We start from the raw sequence: 19,270 nt of genomic DNA on the forward strand, positions 1-19,270 counted from the left end.
GTCACTCTCCTATTCCTTACTTACTCCAAGACCTTCCTCCTTGGATTGACTGGTCCGTGCTGGCAGTGAGGAGCCGTTTGGTTTGCTCTGAGTGTTGGCCAAGGAGGGCCACGCTTGCTGCAGGTTGCACACTCCTCCCACGTGCTCTCCAGTGGAGAGCATGCTCCTTCCAGAGCTTCCCAAAACTGACAGCCTACCAGGCAGGGCCAGACTGTCACAGCTCACCCCCAGGATACCAGGCAACCCCTCAGCTTTGTGTTTACCTGGTTTCATTCATGCATTTAATGTGGTTTTCATTCCTAAACACACTAGCTGGTCAAACAGGCGAGTGGAGTTGGAGTCTCCCATGTTCCAGCCTGGCAAGTGTCTACCGGGGGAGTTGGAGGGCAGCAAGGTGCTAAGCCGTGGTGTCATTCAGCCCCTTTCCATTGCACCACCACCTCAGGACAATGAATGATGAGAATATTTAGAGAGAAAAAAAACCAAAGAAGCAACAAAAGGCTGTAAGGAATTATTGTAACATTATTGATCTGAGCAAGCAGAAAGAACATCTCTTCCATCTGCACACACCTCCCCACCCCTCCAGCTTTTCAGCACTTAACACAGTGGCACAGATAATTTATTAAGAATACTACAGGGAAAGAGTACAAGCCCAGCCTGAGCACTGGCTTCCCCTGTCCCAGCAGGGAGGGACTGCCAGGGGATGCTCCTTTCCAGGGCAGGCACTGCGGAGCCGCAGTGCTTGTTGCTGCCTTCCTTGTTGCATTGCCAGTAGTACTTGGTTTTTGTTCTCATAGTCCATCCCACCCTCTCCCTTATGTCTCCTGTGGTTCCCGCTTTTTATGCTACGGATACTGGAGTTCTCAACCTGCCAGGGCTGAAATGTGGGACAGATTCAGCAAGAATAATAGATTTTCCAGGAGCTTAGAATGATAGTATGAGATTAATTCATTGCATATGAGTAACATTTTCTCTTCTGTTCAGTTTCATGATTCAGCCTTCCACAGGAGTGACTGGGAGGGGCTAATAGAAAACAAGGAAAGCATCTGGATAGCAGGAGTTTGCAGTGATGAGATGGGAATGAGGAGGGCAGCGCAGATCAAGGGCCCTCAGCGGGAGAGCAGGAGGACAGTCTGTCCATCTTTCAGTGTCCCAGCCCTGTCACACCCAGTGTCATTCTGACAGTGCCAGCTGGAATTCATGGTACCACAGCTCAAAGACCAGGCAGTTCCCGTTTAAGGTTTATTGCCATTTCTGAATCGTTCTCTCAGGGCTGAAAAAAAGCAAGTTATGCAGCACTATTTCCCTAATAAATCTGCTGCCAACCAGCCTGAGAAAGACAAGACCTGCAAACAGCTTTCCAGCAACAGATTGCTGCATGCTTGGCCATCCAGCAAGCTGCTGGCAACCCTGCATTTATATAGGAAACCAGATCTGCAGATACCTCTCCTGGGATATGCATAAGGAATACTCCCCTATGAGTAACCTAATCAGCATGTAGATGTCATTGCTGTTTACACAACTGTACTGAGCAAGAGACATTTGTCTGGCTTTCACTGCACTCTGAAAGAAAATGATCAGCTTAGAAGGGTTGGGGTGGATTTAAAATAACTTCTTAAGCACTTGTCAAAAATCTGCATCCCCTTTCCTAACACTCCATCAAGCAATTGACCTGCACACTCCCGTAAAGCAGTACATTGTATCAGCGTAAACTCCCTGTCACAATTCTATCACATAAGGATGTGAGATCACCAGGCTGCCTTATAGTGTCTAAAACTGACCTGGCGATCTGAACTTGCAGTCCCATCCCTCCGTAGCTGTGAGGCTTTAGCATCCGCCTCCCTAGCACACTTTTAGCAGAAATACGGGAAGCTCCTGGAAGGAAGTCATTCTAAAGCTATTTGTGAGTTTGCCAAAAGGATTTCTTTGATTTACGAAGTATGAAAGATTGCAGTTTCTGAATTCATAGTGGATGAGTTATTTCCTGTGTTTTGCTCAAAGGAAGGTCAGAATGCGATGAATACTAGTGTGAAAAAGATAATTAAGGAATAACCTTTTCACAACTGCTGCTTCTGCAGTTTTTGCAGCCGTAACATATGTCTTGTTTTTCCATGCAGGCTGGGTTGTCGGATCGTTGGAAATTCTTGGGAGCCCGGCTAGCCTGGTGAGAAGCATAGGGAATGGCATAGCCGATTTCTTTAGGCTCCCCTATGAAGGGCTGACCAGAGGCCCGGGAGCATTTGTCAGTGGAGTTTCCAGAGGAACGACATCATTTGTAAAACACATTTCCAAAGGTAGAGCTTTCACTTTGTTGCTCCAACTACTGCTTTGTTGTCAGGCGTTGTTAAAGGATGTGTTAAAGTTTTAAACAATATTGCTTGCAGCTTTGTTTGGCTTGCTAGGCTGCGGCGAAGTGCTGGGAGGGTAACAAAGCTCACATATAACATCGTATGTATTAAACAGATCACCGCTTAACTACAGTGCGTAAGAACATTTCAGAAACTTCAGAATTTTAAACCTCCCAGTGGGAAATGGAGATTGGCTCAGCCGGTATTTCATGTGATAACTGCAGAAATATGAAAGGTGTTCTGTACTTCTGCTAACCATCAGAAATTCTACACTCTGTCGCCTCATCATATTTATTATTCCTTTAAAAAAAGAGAGAGTAGATACAGTTGTCATAACTGTGTAAGTGCGCGGATGGGTTTTGACAGCGGGGCTGGGCTGGCCTGAGAGCAGGAGCAGCTTTTGTGTTGCGAAGTCTGTACAAACAGTGCCATCGCGTGGCTCTGCCGCCCGCAGAGACCCCAGCAGGACCCTGCTGCTCCTCCTGGGGGGCTCCCGCAGGACACCTCCTCCCTGGCTCCTCCTGTAAACGGTTGTTTACCTTTCCATCGCACGCACCCCCCCCCCTCCTTCTGGGTCAGCCCTACAGAAGTTTGGGAGCTCGGAAGTGATGTTTGGGTGAGCTGCTGTTCCCACTGGACAGGCAAACCTGGTGCAGGCTAATGTAAAAGGCGTGACGTAGACCGTGGAAGCAGTGTGGTGATGCTTAACAAATAGTAAAGCATGTTACACATGGGTGACTTTTCAGCTGACTTGCTGTTCTCATAAGCTCAGTATTGCAGTGAGGCATGGAACGCCTCCGTGTTTTAAATTAAAGCATTTTGATCCAGACCCAAATGTATATCTCCATGTATTTAGGTACACTGACGTCAATTACCAATCTGGCAACAAGTCTTGCTCGGAATATGGATAGGCTGTCACTGGATGAGGAGCATTACAACAGACAAGAAGAATGGAGAAGGCAGCTTCCAGAGAGCCTGGGAGAAGGACTGAGACAGGGGCTCTCTCGTTTAGGCATTAGCCTTCTAGGTAATGTACTATTAAATATCAAGTTGAGTGATGATACTGTTTTCTGATCTGCTCACCAGCCTTTTCAACATGTGAGTTATACTTGCAAATTCTGTTTATTTTGATATTTTCTTGTGAAATAGCCTCATGGTATGTATATGAGATACTGTTTCTTTTTATCAAGTGAATTATATTTAGTGAATTTTGTGTATGTTTTTTCCTGATAACATAATTGCAGAGATTAATAGAGCGAGTTTGCTGTCTATTCGTGAAATATTTTCATTGGTACATAGTGCGTCTCTGAGAAGAAACGAATAATTCTGCACAGGGCAGGGTGACTTGTAACTAAGCACAAAGACGTCATCATGCTGATGTTTACTTTCCAGTGAGTTATAGGAATGTCTTCCAAACCTGCTTGGTTTTGCTGCACTGTAGATATTGGGGTTTCTTGGTTTTGTTTGAAAACCACTTGAACTTAGTGCAGATGTTAAGTAAGCTTTGATGAGGAATTCTGCTTTTACAAAAAGACCCAGATTATCCTGATTCGGTGTAATTGTATTCGCTGAGCAGCCAAGGGGTTTGGTTAGTTAGAAGTGAAGATTACTCTGGCCTTTTCACAATAATACCTAAAACTTCAAAAACTAATCTGCCCTGGAAAAAAATCTCTGAGAAGTTTTGCAGTAAGGGGCTGTATTTTCTAGGTTTCTTCTACTTGTCACACAGCAGAGGAATGCAGAACTGTATTGTTTGGCAGAGTTCCTCAGTACGTATTAAAGAGTATGAATCCCTTCGAGATCAAAGTGACCAAAAGCAGTACAGTGCAAAAGGTTAGGAGAGCTGAAGCTTGAAAGGATTTGTCCTCTTTCCTAATCTTCACTAGTGTACACAACTCCTAAATTTGCAACCGCAACCCTGAAAGCCCTGAAGAGGAAGTGGTAAAAATGTTACAAGTTTGGGTTAAGTTACTGGAAATTATTTTGAGCAATAACATTAGATGATGTGAAGCACTGTCATTTGATAATGCCTGTAAAGCAGCAAGCAAGTGTCCTGGGAGAAATGTGCATAAAGGAGAAGTTTCATATATTAGTAGCTTCTTTCCCAATAGTAAGCTGTTACTGGTGTTGCAAATCAAAGGCACTTCGGAGAAGGTTTTATTTTTCCTTCTTGTTTTATTGGGCTAAGGGCAGTCAGGTTGAGTAGCTGGATGAAAGATTATACTTTTAGAAGCACTGTGTCAGCCTGGCATATATCTGCTGATGAAATGGTTTGGTGATCTTGGCTCAGTTGTTAATAAAACAGCGAGGTAACGTGGTGGTTGTCCCCTTCAATGACACACCAGAGCTCTTCGGAACTAAAAGCATCAGCCGTACAGCCTGCAGAGCAAAACTTTGTCACTTTGGCGAAGCAAAGTTTCTGCTGTTCAGAAGAGCCAGGAACAAACGTACCATGCATGCACAAATACACCGCGCCCGTGCCTCCCTGCGCACAAGGCTTCCGTTGCCGCTGGAGTATGCCCGAGTTAAAAACCAAAAAAAAGCAGGAAAAAAGAGTTGGAATGTCAGTGTCCCTGAGTTCCTGGAAAATCAGACTTCATGTCAGAAGCTTAGAGCTTCATAGTAGCACTTAAAACAGTGTTCCTCTGCAGGCTAGAATCTTGTTCTTACTCCTGCCATTACTAGATTCCTGCCTGCTGAATTCCTCTGTTCTTAGCAGTGGAGGCAGTGAAGCACCCAAATAAAAAGCTACCGATACTGTGTAGCTGGACTCGACAGGCGTGGGACCTCTCACTAAGGGCATAACTGGAAATATTCCACTGAATTTGTATCATCAGGCGTAATTATTTAAACCGGATTTTCAAAAGGCGCGTTTTCTTTGTATGCACAGCAGCGTTCATGTAAATTGTGTCGAGACCTAAGTCATGAGTAGACCTGCATTTCAGTTTTTACAAACACCAGAAAGCTGTTTCTGTCCTGACCATTTAGTTTTAAGAATATTGTGGCTTTCCCCCCAGAACCGGTCATAGCTGAAGGGGAGGTATCACCGTGCTGCTTTCTTTTACCAGCGTGTTCAGAGTAAACATGAAGATGCTTACTCTAAAAATACTTCCATGTTCTTCATATTTAACAAAATGAAACTGCTATCTTATTTTGCTGCACAATCATGAAGAGTTCAAACGAGCACAGGAACGCAGGGAGCAAGACCTTTTGAAGCTACAGTTTCTATGACTTTCTAATGGCAATAATTGAGACATCTGAAAAAGATTTCTGGGATAGTCGCAGGACTGTCATGTTTGTAAAAGGCGTCTGACTCGGGCAAGCAGCTTTAAGCACTGCAAATGCAGATTTCGTGCCTAGGCACAGGCGTGTAAGAGCCCTCAGTTCACCGATACATTGTGGTATCTATGCAGAAGGAAGAGTTGCATTTCTGATTTTTCTGAAAATCTGGCTCATGGTGGCCTTGATTCACTTAAGCACATGCTTAAGTGCTTTGCTGAATGAGGGCCAAAATCATGTACTCTTGTCTCCTCCTCAGTGCAAGCTGTTCCCTGTGGTACATTCTTGAGTGCTTTGTCCTGTCTCATTTTAAATGACTCAAGCACTGTCAGGGTGTTGTTTGATTTGATTGTTATCTTTGGCTGGTTGTCGTCTTCTTTTCTAGTTTGAGGGAGACTTCTGGATCACTTTAGTAATGTTTATGCATTAAAATAAGCAAAAGCTTTTGGATAGGTGTGTTTTTTCTTTCAAATGATTAGACAAAAATGCAGTGGAATTGTATGTAAAATATTTAGATCACTGGCACTCCCCACCAAGGAGCTGGTTTTTGCATTTTGCATGCTGGGTTCAGGCTTTAAAATAATAATTTATAAGTGTATAAAAGAAGAGATGGAAACTATAAGCTTTGTTTTCAACTACTGATCCTAGTGAAAAATGTCGTATTGAAGTAGCTCTGTTTAGGAGGTTGAGCATTTCAGAGTAACCAAAAAGCTGACAACTATTTGAAAAGCCTTTTTTCACAATGGCAAAAGTGCTCAACATTTCAGTTACTCCTGCTTGCTTTTGGGGAAAGTGAACTGATAGTAACAGTGACTGACAGTGCAACTGTGCTGCTAGAGAAGGTAAGGACTGGATTTCAGTAGTTCAAATCTTTGCTATTATGGGTGGTGGTTGTTTTTGCTGTGCAGCTATCACTGAATCAGAGCCACTCCACTTTTGCCTATCTACAAGCGAGATACTAAGGGTCTGTGCTAATCCTGAAGGTGTGTGCTATTCCAGACACTAATTCTGCAAACATATTAATGCACACCAACAGGTGCTCTTTCCCTTTACCTGTATTTTTACGTGATGTTTGCTGTGATGACACTAGGCTTCAGCTGGGTGTTCAGCGTGAAACACTTGTGGCAATCCTGAAGGACAACAGAGAAAAGGAAGCAAAATGGTTTCAGCTTGGCTACCTTCCAGCCTTGTGGCAACGCATGGCCAGTTTCTGCTGTTGGGGGATTTTTCCCTATTAGTTCTTGGTCTGAAAGAGTTTGTCGCAAGCAACCCGAGCTTTGCCGAGCTCTGAAAGCCGTGCTACGTTTACCAAAGACTCAGTCTGCGTGCAAACCGGTTGCAGCCTGTAATCAAATTCTTCTTGAAGTAATACACTGATACATTCTGAACTCTCTGAATTTTATAGTTATCAAAGTATCTTTTTATGCTTACTGAGCAACATGTATTAACCTGATTGCACCCCATCTGATGTTTAGCAGATGTTATGGTGTTGCTGGAACTTCTTTGTCCAGTAATGAAAGAATATGTTTTTGTTTTGTTGCTTTGGTGTTTAATTTTATTGAGGTTTTCTTTATACATGCATAACCTGTGTGTACATATGTGGACATGCATATAAAATTAAATGCCTGGGGTAGGAATGAAAATAAAAATAGAGAATGGTTTCATTTAAAAAATAATAAAGGGCAAAGGATGTTACAGAGAACAGACAGGGACAGAAGTAGGACGCCATAGCTGTCTCCAGACTGTGCTTCCCTGATACCCTACTGAAATCTCGGGGGAGAGACCTTTTGTGGTAAGCCCATCCAGCATGTTACTGCTACCACTAACTTTATGTTCACAAGAAAGAAGCCACATGGACCCAGGGAACATCTGCTTCGCACAGTTCCCGGTACTAGGAGATGCAGTGAACCTCACATGTGTGTCATCATTTTCTCAGTGCTGCCGGGTTTTGAGGTTGCTCAGCCTTCAACCTTTTTGTGTTTTCTTTCTCTCCTTTGCCCACACATGATGCACCCAGGAAAGGAGCTGTGCAGATCCGGCCTCCAGTGCAAGGGTGGTGGGGCCAGCCACTCTTGAATGAAAGAGTAAAGTTATAGTTTATTATGTGATTTGTGGGCATGATGACAGTACAAGAATGAGTTGTCACTGATTAGCAGTTCAAGATAGGAGATTAAAAAGGGTGAGCAGAGAGAGAAGAGAACATCACTGGTTATATTTTTTGCAGGTAGAAAGACAACTTGCAAAAGGATTTCAGGTACAAAAGGGCAATGGCTTCACAGGCAAGTTCAGAGCATGCATAAAATGGCAGAGTAACAGAAAGTGTGGAAGTACTAAACAACTGGTTAATTAAGCTATATAGTATTTGGGATACTATATAAATAATGTTATATAACACAGTCACAGTAGTCTCCATTCTGTTTCCTTGTCCTCTGGGCCTAATTCCAGCTGAGAAGTGCCTGGAGCTTACCCCAGGTCCTTTGGAGTAGGCTCTTATTTATTATTACCTTATAACATTTCTCAAGTGTATCACAGTAAATAATTTACTAGTGCTAGGACTTAGGTGGATTACATTTAATAAGGCAATAACTTCTGTTCCGAAAGTGCAGTTGCTGTGGATGACCTCAATAGATAGGGTGACGGAGGTCACAGGGTAACATAATACTGTAACTTAGCAGAACACCAAGTATTGTTTTATGTCTTCAAATGCATCACAATTGTACAAAAGAAAAGACTGGATGAACAATCCCAATTGTGTAGTGCCGTGTTGGGGTATTATTTTAGTCAAGCAGCAGGAGCAGCTGGTGAGTACTAATGAAACAGAACTGAATTGAAAATTGTGTCGTTTCCGTGGCATGGCATTGCATTGAGGAAGCTTCACGGCCTTTGTGGTACGGAGGGTGAATGCTCAGCTGCACGCTCAGCCTCAGTGAGGGAACTCAGTAAAAGCTGGGTGTCACATTAAAAATAGACCATCATTTTCTTGGGTAATACTATACATTTATCAGCAAGGGATACACATGTAGAAGTAGGAAGCAGTCTCTCTAAGAGGAGAGGGAGGCATTTATAGGGAATGCAAGTTTCTTGAATTGCTGATAGATAGTATCTGAGGGACAAGGATTTAGGGGAATGTGTACTGCTTCTCATCCTTGTCTCTTTTTTTTTTTTGGACAGGATACCAGTGTCCAAGTATGATATTAGTTCTTGTTGTTCAAAGTCAGCAACTTCTCCGTTTATCCAGTAACAGTAACTAAAACCATCTGAAAACCGGTTAGCAGCTAGCTGACTAGTGCATTTCACGCTGGTAAACACATGGGGCCAAATACCTCAGCTGTGGTTGTCCGAATCTGTGGAATTATGCCTGGATTTGTTTCCACATACAAAGCCGAATCTTCAAAGATGTCTGGGTTGCAGTAAAAATGCCTAGTTACCAAGGTGACACTGGGTCCTACTTCTTAAATAGTTGTTTTATCTTGATGTTTGCAGCTGAAGGTACCAAGGAGCCTGCAAACTTGCTTTTCACTTAGCAGAGAACCTCAGATCAGGCACAGTGTTTCCTAACTGATGTCACTTTGTCCGATACCTGTACTCTTAGCAATTTCCAAATAGCTTATCTATCAAAACTGCAATAACTAGAGACATGTCTGTAGTTAAGTGGCTCGCATAAACTCAAGATCAAAGAAATGTGCCACCTCACATACCTGTTTACGTTTAGGAAGATTTGAGCCGGAGTTCTCTGTTGATACTAAAAGCTGGGAAGGTCACTGTGTCACTTGTAAAAGTTTGACCCATGCACATTAAAGTAAAATATGATCGTTTTCACAAAATGATAACAAAATGTCTCAAAGTCTAATTCTGCAAATCTTAGTAATATATCAAAAGTTGCATTAGCTTATGAACATTTCTGGCAGTGGAAGAGAATATAAAAATGATGTATTGAATACAGGCAGTTTTTATTCTGGCTTACATGAAAATCTCATTTCCATAGCAGCTCCGGTCTTCTAAAACTGGTGGACTTTATTCCAAGCCCAGCATTTTCAGAATTGCTACACAAAATGAGCTAAATTAAACTAATTCAGCAAAAGGATTTAGCGAAAGTAGTTGAAAAGATGAAAATGCACTGTCAGGCTCAGTGATCTGAATGGTGGAAAAGTAAAATGTGTTTCAAAAAGAAGAGGAAGCTGAGACTTATCTTAAACTGCAGCTAAGGTAGTGTTTAGCTAATTGGTTGCATGCTAAATAGCTGTAATAAGAAGGGTGGGGTACAGTGTGTAATCCAAGCAACATTCACATCCAGCAGTAACATTTCGTCTTATTCTGGGATATTAATCTTCACTAATTGCTGGGACTCTTGTTTTTTCAGGTGCAATTGCTGGGATTGTGGATCAGCCGATGCAGAATTTTCAGCGAATATCTGAGGCCCAAGCTTCAGCTGGGCATAAAGCCAGAGGGGTCATCTCGGGTGTGGGGAAAGGAATCATGGGGGTCTTCACAAAGCCCATCGGAGGAGCAGCTGAGCTTGTCTCCCAGACAGGTTACGGTGAGTTTCTCTATTTCCAACATCTCCATTTGAATTCTAAAATGCTTTTCAGGCATTACCTGCTGTGTCTTTCTTACCTGGCTCAGTAGCTGTGTGACTTACTTAGAGAAAGGTTAAAAATGCCAGTGCCTGAATAGTTATAAATGCTGTGCTGGTTTTCTTAAAAGCCATCCTGTTCTGCTTCTCTGTTGTGTTACTGATCGGCGTTGTACAGCCACAGCAACACAGAATGCAGAAAGCATGAAGTAATTCTTGGAATACAGTAGAATTAGTTACAGAAACATATGTGCTTACAAAAGAGCTTTTGACATGAAAGTATTAGAGCAACACTATACCCAATTAGAGTGTTATTTTGAGATTGCTTTGTTATAGCAAGGAAAGAGTTGTGCTATCTCTACGCAAAGAAAGAGTTATGTTCCTGGGAGAAAAAAGTGAGTCATGTAGTGGGAGCATCCCTTTTAAACTGCAGAGTTGTGAGAAGAGAGTCCTGGTTTTGGAGACATGAGTAACCTTTTAAAAACCAGAGGTGGGTTTTCCAGCTAGGCTGAGCACTTTGTGACAGCAGTGATGAATCCTTTTAAAGTGATGTGAATACTTCTGAATGGCCAAAAACTGTAAAAGATAAAAATATGCAAATGCACTAATTTATTTATTTCCAGTATCCATAAATCAAAGCTGTTGGTCTGATATTTAAAAGGGGGCAGGGGTGTCAGGAAAGAAAAGGAGGGTGACCTGTTGGTACAGGAACAACGTGTCAGTAATTGTGCTTCACTAATTACACAGGATAAATCTTAAAGATTTAAGTCTTTAATTGCTAGCAGTATTTATGTTTGTGATGTTGATTAGCATATGAGTAGCTCTCCCAGGGCTTAAGTTCAGGATATTGTTTCCATGCTTCCCATCACATGCAGAACTCATTCCTTGAAGCAACCTATTTAAAGAAATAATGGAACAATTATTATAATTCTTTCAAATTTAATTTATCTTATTTGATGAGTGTAAATAATAACCGTTCTCCTGAATTATGCATCCCATAGGTGTAAAACCCCTACCAGTAAAATCAGAAACTTTAGCCTGTTGCTGGCTGCCTGTGTGTTGGTTTTGTTGCCTTCAGCGTTACTCTTTCTAGATTTACTTCTGCTGCCGTCTTTATCAAGAAACTTGCAACAGTAGAAGGACGCTTTTCATGGCAGATATGATATACAAGACATCATGTTTTCCATGAGCATGTGACAAAGAGTTAGCCAGGAAAAAAAACATAAAAACTGTATCAATAATAGCTGATGGTGCGTGAGAGGAAAACAGAGAGTTCAAGTAACTCTTACCCACAACTGGATTGGAAATGGGACCGTGCCTCTTGGGGGAGACCGAGGGGTGGGGGACCACACAGAAATAAACACATGTTCTCTCTTCCTCCATCTGTAAATAACATTTTCACGCACATAATGCTGAGAACCTCGGTAAGCCAACTGTTACAACTGGGATGCTGCTTTTAAGTATTACCATCAACATGTGTGCTAAAAATTAAAGGGTTGGGGTTTTTTTCTGTGCTGATGTTTTGTTTAAATTATTATCCATTGTGTAAAAAGGAATCTGAGTTATTGACACCCTTATGCAAAAATGCCTTTTGCTTCCATGGAATGCTTAATTAGACAAAAGAAAACATCTTTCTTTAAAGAGTAACTTCGCACTGAGCTCTCTCACTGCAGTGCTCGCTGTGTAACCTACTTCCTGTCTGCCTTGTAAAAATTTTTAAAACTACTTAATTTGTGATTTTTTTTTGCAACCCACTCCTTCTTTCTGGTGACCGTACCTCATCTTTAAGAGTTCTCAGGCTATCTGGAAGCATACATAACCATATCGTCTTCAGCTTTGGTAGTCTGTTTAGAAACCTGTGTAACTGCTGCTTGTAGTCTCTGTTCTGTGCTGGCATTAGGAAGAATTCACAATAAACCAGATGCCCCAGGAGATCTCATAAATGTATACGGATTTGTTTAATAGCTGGGTTAAGTAACTGAACATTTACATACAGTATTTAGGCAAACTTGCCTTCTAATTTGTACCAATTGTGACACATATATGGAAGTATTTTAATATTAAGCAAGAAAGTTAACAAAGGTCTTGAGTTTTCTACATAAATGCTAAGTGATGTGTCCAATCCTACTCTGAAATGATGGCTCTCAGGAGCATTGTGTTTTTCTTGATTGCAAGTGTATGGCTGGTTTTTAGAACACGCAGTGGAGTTTTTTGTTTCTTGCTAATGCAAGATCACTGGGGTTAAGTGCACAACTCTTGCGTTGTAATATTTAATGAATTATCTCGACTACAGCTTCCAAAGATGTGACATCATTTTGGATCTGCACTATTTTATGAACTGCTCTAAACAGATGACATCACTGCAGCACGTAACTGTTCTGTAGAAAACAACTACTAAAAAACTTGCATTCTCTTACCACAGGTATTTTGCACGGAGCTGGACTTTCTCAGCTTCCCAAGCAGCGCTCTCATCCAGATGATCAACGTGTTGAGCAGGCTCCAAATAGCCACGTCAAATATGTCTGGTAAAATTATTTAGACACTTGCTCATTTTTACATCCACATTGTTTATTAATAGGTTCTGGCCTGGGGTCAAGTTAACAGGCTGCTTCCCTAGGAAAGGCTGAGTTATGGCAGTTTGTTTAGGAACATTAAACACAAAGGTAGTGCATAGAAACCCAATCTGCAAATGATGGGCTGCTGACCTGCTTCCAGCTTTGGAACTACAGAGCTGATCTTTATTTAATGGCATTCAGTGAGTTCGTACTTATTTATCATTGCGCTGAGCCCAAGAAAAATACTGCACATCTCCAGAAACAGCTGTTAGTGAAGATAGCTTTATTTTCTGTGCTGAATTTGTAAGCCACTTCTCAGGGTAATTTTTCTATTAGGATGGGAAATAGGCTGACCTAGCACAGTTAGTAGGCCAATTTTGCAGCGAAAGATTAAAGAGTTTTGATAAGTAACGGTTTCACATTCATTCTCTAAATCTTAAGTCTTACATCTTTCAGTAATGGAGATTTGAAAAATATTCCCTGGCTTAAAGTTTGAGGTGATAGTTACAGGCTTAAGTGTTCAAAAGAAGTCCTGAAGGAGCCAGTGCATAACACTGACTACTTTTTTCTTCTTTTTCTCTCCTCCCCCTCCACCTTCCCCTTGATAATGCAGGAAAATGCTGCAATCTCTGGGGAGGCCAGAGGTCCATATGGCCTTAGACGTCATGATTGTGAGTGGATCAGGCCAGCAGCATGAAGGCTGCTTGCTGCTCACCTCAGAGGTACTCTTTGTGGTCAGCATCAGTGAAGACACGCAGCAGCAGGCATTCCCTGTGACTGAAATAGATTGTCTGGAAGATGATCAGCAAAAAGACGTGCTGAAGGTGCAGCTGAAACAACAGCAAGTGCCTTCTGAATTGGAGGTAAAGACCTGAGTATGGGGGGTTTTTTGAAGATAAAGTTAACACCAATGATGAGGCTCTTAGCAATGGGCATACTCACCTTTGGGGCGGGAGGCCAGAGGTCTCAGTGCCAAACCAGTAGCCCTGCTGCTTGCGTGCACCTCATAGTTGACTTCAATCAACTTTGGATGAAAGGGACTTGTCTTCTCCCTTCTGTCCTCTTATTGATCATGACATTTCATATCTGTGACAGCAATAAAGTAGAGGAAGTCTGGGTTCTTGGTAAGCACTGCCTCTTTTCTTAAGAGGTTCTCACAACTACATGTGCGTGAGCTGTTTGTTGTTTGGCAAGTTGTTTTTGTTTGCCTGTGCCTACAGAGTCACAGTGAGAACAATTCCTTTTATTTTCTGTGACATCTCATAGCTCCTTTCAGCATGCTTCTTATCTTGCTTCTTCCAGTGCAGTGGTCTTGCTTGGCTGCTAGCTGTATTTACTTGCTTAGATCTTCCTTCTTCTGCAAATGCTAACTTTAAAACAGATCAGTTCTTTTGCTGAGTTTGGATGCCCCAAGTTTGCCAGTAAGAGCATAAATCCTTCATCTTCATATTGAAAGATCTCTAAGCCATTTGAATCCTGAGGTTTTGGATGAATTATCTTCTTTTAATGGTAGAAGAATGTTATATTTTTACACTTTCGGGAAACAATGTTTATTGTGTTAAATTCTCAAGTGGAATCATATGAGAGATCATTTCAAAAATAAACACACATATCCCAGTTACTGTTCTTCTAAATCTGTGTCAGGTAGTTTGTAGACTGCTTAATTTCTCTGTTTCAAATACAAGAAAAGAACATTTAAAGCCCTGTTAAGTATGGGGTGTGCCAAAAAGTAGGGGAGGCTTCAGCACCTTCAGTAAAATCCTAACTCTGCTGAAGTCACCGAAGAGTTTTGCCATCGATTCCAACACAAGGATTCATCTGTGTCATGACAGTGCTTAGATATTTTCGTGAAAGCTTTTTTTAGTAGTGAATTCTCTATGTACATGTATTGTCTTTCCACTAACTTCAGTCTCACAGAGTGCTGTTGAAGATGCCTTCTCTCACCACAAAGCTACATGAGGCATTACTTAAATTTTAATGCAGGTGGGCGAAGCTCAGGTTTTTTTATCCCTGAGTGCTGAGTGGTTGCCAGAGGCACAAGTGAGACTGAATCCAGACTATTCTGCTCAGTCCAGAGCTACTGTCCTGCAGGGAAGAGGAATATAGTTTGTTCTCCCTAAGGCATCTGAGGCACTCAACCCATCATAACCCTAACTTTAGCATCAGCCCAGATCTTCTTTTAGTAGTGTGATAGCTCTTGTCTTTGTATCTGTCCAAGGGGTGAGGAGTAAGCTACTGCTCTGAGGTTAGGGCTGCTTGCCCAAAAGGGAGAGGGGAAGGTGAGGGACAGGGAGCCTAATTCTAGTCCCACAGCTGCTGCAGCTGGGAATGTACACGACTTCTGGGCAAGTGGCTAGAGTACATGCACAGTGCAACCATACATGGCATGTGCAGAGCCCAGAATTCCCATATACACATGCTAGTACACACACTGAATGGGCCCTGCTTTGGAGGCCCTGGACCAAATACATGTTTTTTTCTGAAGTTCTGGGTAGAAATATGGGAGTCCTACTCCAGCAGTATAGCAGTGCCAGGAGCTGTAAGCTTTGAGCCACCCAGCCTCAGCACACAATCTCTTTTGCTGACACAGGCTCTTGGGAGTGCAGTGAAAATGTATGACATGTCACAAGCAGTGAACAGTGCCAGTGTCCCAGCTGTGCAAAGTCAGTGGTGGCAAGAGAGCAAAAGCTGAGTGAGGCTCTACAAAACAGACCTGGCAAAATATTCCTTCAGAATGCAGATGCTGATGCTGAAATTTGTGTGAAAATTTAAAGAAAGAGATGTGCTGTAAGGAGGAGCAGTTGAAAGTAAGGCAAACAATAAGGAAGTTTTAATTTTTTTATGCTAAGGCAGCCACACAATAAGAGATTCCAAAAGCTTCATAAAGTTTTACTAATTACTTAAACTAATGTTCTTATGTAAAGTTTATTATAGTGGGTTTTTTCTCAGTGGATTGGGAAATGTCGTATTTGGTAGCTTCCTTTCTGTGGTGCTTGCGGTGTTGTGTGCAGCACTGGTGCTGGCAGGAGCTTCCCCACAAGAGCTTCTAAAAGCCCTTAGAACATGATTAGGAAAAGGAACCTTAGGAGCAGCAAGCTGTGACTTGCAGTGAGCAGCCTCAGAGCTGGAGACTACACCTAAACAGACACGGTCCCAAACTATTAATGGTGGCCATCCTGTTGCGTTGAAGCTGTCCTCAGCTGAAGTGCAGGCTCGTCTGTACACAATTATATTAGTGAAGATGGCCAGAATTTTTAGCTGGAAAATGCCCAGTCAGGTCAACCAAAATATTATGGTGAGTTTAGCAAAATGGAGGTAATGTTACCAAATGTAAATTGTATCTATTTTTCTGAGTAATTTAGTTTCAACATTATAAAAATCCACCTTTTTGTCTTACTGCTCACAAAACTAATTGCCAAAAGTTTTGTTTCAGCTCTGCCCAAACCAGTTTCTTCCCTTCCTTCTCCTCAGTTTCTTGGAACTATTAGGAAACAAAACATGAGTTATTCTACAGCTGTAATCACCAGAGATGTTATAGAGCGTATTTTGACTTGTTCAGCAACAGGTTTGCCTGATGGCTTGTTCGCTTCCACAATATATAACTTAATCCATCTGGCTAAGAATAGTCTGGATGGAATCTTGAAAACTCTGGCACTGACAACATTGTTATTGAAGGGGAAGCATTAATTGTACTTGGATTATCTTCCAGAGTAACTGAGACACTGCTTGCTTCCAGACAGATATCAAACTCAAAAGGCCTGTTCTTCCAGCTGCTCTTGGTAGAGCTCACAATGTCAAGACGACAAAAAAAATTAAGGCCGCTGAAATTTCAGATACTCCAGACTTTCTTTGTGATAATCTGCAAGAGGGTTTCCACGATAGTGCTACATGTTATCATGGCTGGAGCTGAAAACCAGGCTCTGGAGTTTTTAAAGCGGTGAAAAAAAACCCTAAAGAACCAGAGTCAGCACGCACACAGCAGCCCACCAGTGCCACACACATCTGAACTGCACCATGAAGGTGCTGTAACTACTGTAGAGTTAGAATTGTTGAAGGTTTATTCTTTATGAGCTGTAATGGGAGGAATTTTGGGAAAATACTGGAGTTCTTAACCTGAAAGTATGGCCTTATAGCATGACAGCACATAGTATCTTTAAGATTCCTCTTGCAGGTGCATTAAGCAACTCTTGATTCAGTTATGATTCATTGAATGTTCTGGCTATTAAGAGCATTCAAAATAGTGGTCTAAGGCACTTAGTGACAACGTTAAGTCCCATTTAGGAAAAAATGTAGAATAACAACAATTGCAAGTTTGTGGTGTTGTCTTGACAATATAAGGTAAACTGAAACTGTCTGGAGAAGCAGACGGTTGCAGTCATCTGGGAGCAAGTAGGGTCCCAGTTACTTTGGAAAACCATCCAAGGGCAGGTAGTATTTCCTTCTGAATAATTATGCTGTATTTGTGGAATATAGCCACTCTTTCCATCTCCTTTAATAACTAACTTGGGTCTTTAGGTCGGACTATAACCCAGCTTACTAGGGCTTATCTGTCCTGAAGTAGAAATCAGAAAAAATTGTGGAGCCACCTACATGCAAGATTTACCCCATAACTTAAAATTTACTTACGTAGGTGGGACTTCAGCATGTTTCCCTCTTTTCAACTGGTAAAACTGACTGCTGAGATACTTTTTCTGTGTCACCAGACTGAGGATGAAGGGGGCCCACAAGAATGCTGAAGAGGGACTCTTCATCAGTGATTGTAGCGATAAAACAAGGGGTAATGGGTTCAAACTTAGACAAGGGAAGTTCAGGTTGGATATAAGGAAGAAGTTCTTTACTGTGAGGGTGGTGAGGCACTGGAACAGATTGCCCAGGGAGGTTGTGAATGCTCCATCCCTGGCAGTGTTCAAGGCCAGGCTGGACAGAGTCTTCCATGACATCGTCTAGAGTGAGGCATCCCTGCCCATGTCGGGGGGTTCAAACTAGATGATCTTACGGTCCTTTCCAACCCTAACCATTCTGATTCTATATGGCTCAGACACCATTCTCCACTGTTTTTCCCTCCCCTTAAGGTCATTCATGGAAACCACACTCTCCTCTGCCCATTTCATCATTTCCTCTCTTTTTAGGCATGGGTTCCAACTTGAGCTTCTGAGCTTGTTCATGAGCCTGCTTCCTTTAGCATTTTTGTGGTGATGATTGAAAACAGAAGTGTTTCTACTTGCTGAGCAGCAAATGTGTCTCCAAAGGCACAGTTAAAAAAAAACCAGAGGGGCCAGTTTTGATGTGGATGTGACATCTGTCACTGTCTGTCAATCAGTCATATTAATTCTTTCTTCAAATAAGCAATGGTTTGTTTAAAATGAGCCTTGCAGTCCAGAGATGTGACAAGATATTGATCATGGATGTTAAATTGAATCCAACAGCACTGTTTGAAAATGCCACCACATCTAGTGAGGCCTGTGTAAAACTCCCTGAAAAACAGTCAGAAGATGATAGCAGTCTTTGAATCTTTACCATGACATCTGACAAACAAAGACATTTTAAACCCTCCAGAAATGAAACTGGTCAGCAGTTGTCTAAGTGTCAATGCGGAAGCATCAAGCCCTAGGATAGCTTCTGCCTTTTTGCTCACTGTCGTATTTTGGAAGTAACTTCTACTCTGGATGAGTTTGCTAGTGAAACCTCTGTGGCATACATGGTGGTATTTCTGAAATACGTTTATTTGAAACTATGCAACTAGCTTGATGCCTGCCTGCATGCCTTTCATTCTCAAGCTGGTCATAGTCATCTCCAATTTCTTCTTCAAAAAGGGCACAGCACATTGATCTTCCAAAGCCAGGTTTGCCTCTGGCTTTTCATCTAATACTTTATCTGGAGTATATATGGTAGAAGCGACCTTTCTGTTGACAGCATTTGTTTTCTTGTATTTTTTTTTCACTAGAGGTAGCTTATTTGCATCCCTCTTGCTAGAACCTTGAACCTCTATGTATTTCAGCCTGCAAGCAGGGATTTCTTCAGAGGAACCCTACCAGTTCATGGTGGTGGAAAAGGCAGTTTGCAGAGACACCTTGATTTCTTCTCCAGAAATGACACCCCCAAGCCGTCTTTAGTAAAACCCTTTTGTTTAAAGAGAAAAAAAAAAAAGGTTTTTTGGGTCCTCTGACTCAGGATGGCTTTTTTGGTTACCGGAAACAGGTGGATATATCCCATCACAGAACGTTCATTTGGAAAGTAGCTTCTAGTCTTTATTTTAAATCAAGCTAAAGACTTAAACTTAACTGCCCAGATATATCTATGGGCTGTCTTTAATTGGACTTTGTGAGAAAATGTTTTTTTCTAATTAGAATTGCTATCTATCTGATAAGTACTGCTGACAGCTACTGACATCTTTCTAAAAGGGGTTCAGATGCTTTTCCTGTCTAAAATTAGAGTTGATCTGTTGCAAAGATCTACTTTTGACCAAGGTGTCCATCCCTGAAATTGTCAAAAGATAGTGCTTAAATTTTCTATAG

General features: G+C 41.9%; 1 protein-coding gene across 1 annotated transcript in view; it reads left to right on the forward strand.

Annotated features, from left to right (window-relative positions):
• VPS13B (vacuolar protein sorting 13 homolog B) overlaps window positions 1–19,270 on the forward strand; it is a 439,495-nt gene that overhangs the window by 417,894 nt on the left and 2,331 nt on the right. Inside the window, exons 57-61 of the mRNA XM_065668694.1 lie at window positions 2,118–2,294; window positions 3,205–3,375; window positions 9,988–10,164; window positions 12,623–12,725; window positions 13,369–13,618. Coding sequence (XP_065524766.1) covers window positions 2,118–2,294; window positions 3,205–3,375; window positions 9,988–10,164; window positions 12,623–12,725; window positions 13,369–13,618 — 878 coding nt within the window. The remainder of the gene's footprint in view (window positions 1–2,117; window positions 2,295–3,204; window positions 3,376–9,987; window positions 10,165–12,622; window positions 12,726–13,368; window positions 13,619–19,270) is intronic.

The sequence above is a fragment of the Lathamus discolor genome, chromosome 2 (assembly GCF_037157495.1).
Source record: "Lathamus discolor isolate bLatDis1 chromosome 2, bLatDis1.hap1, whole genome shotgun sequence".
Taxonomy (NCBI): Eukaryota; Metazoa; Chordata; class Aves; order Psittaciformes; family Psittacidae; genus Lathamus; species Lathamus discolor.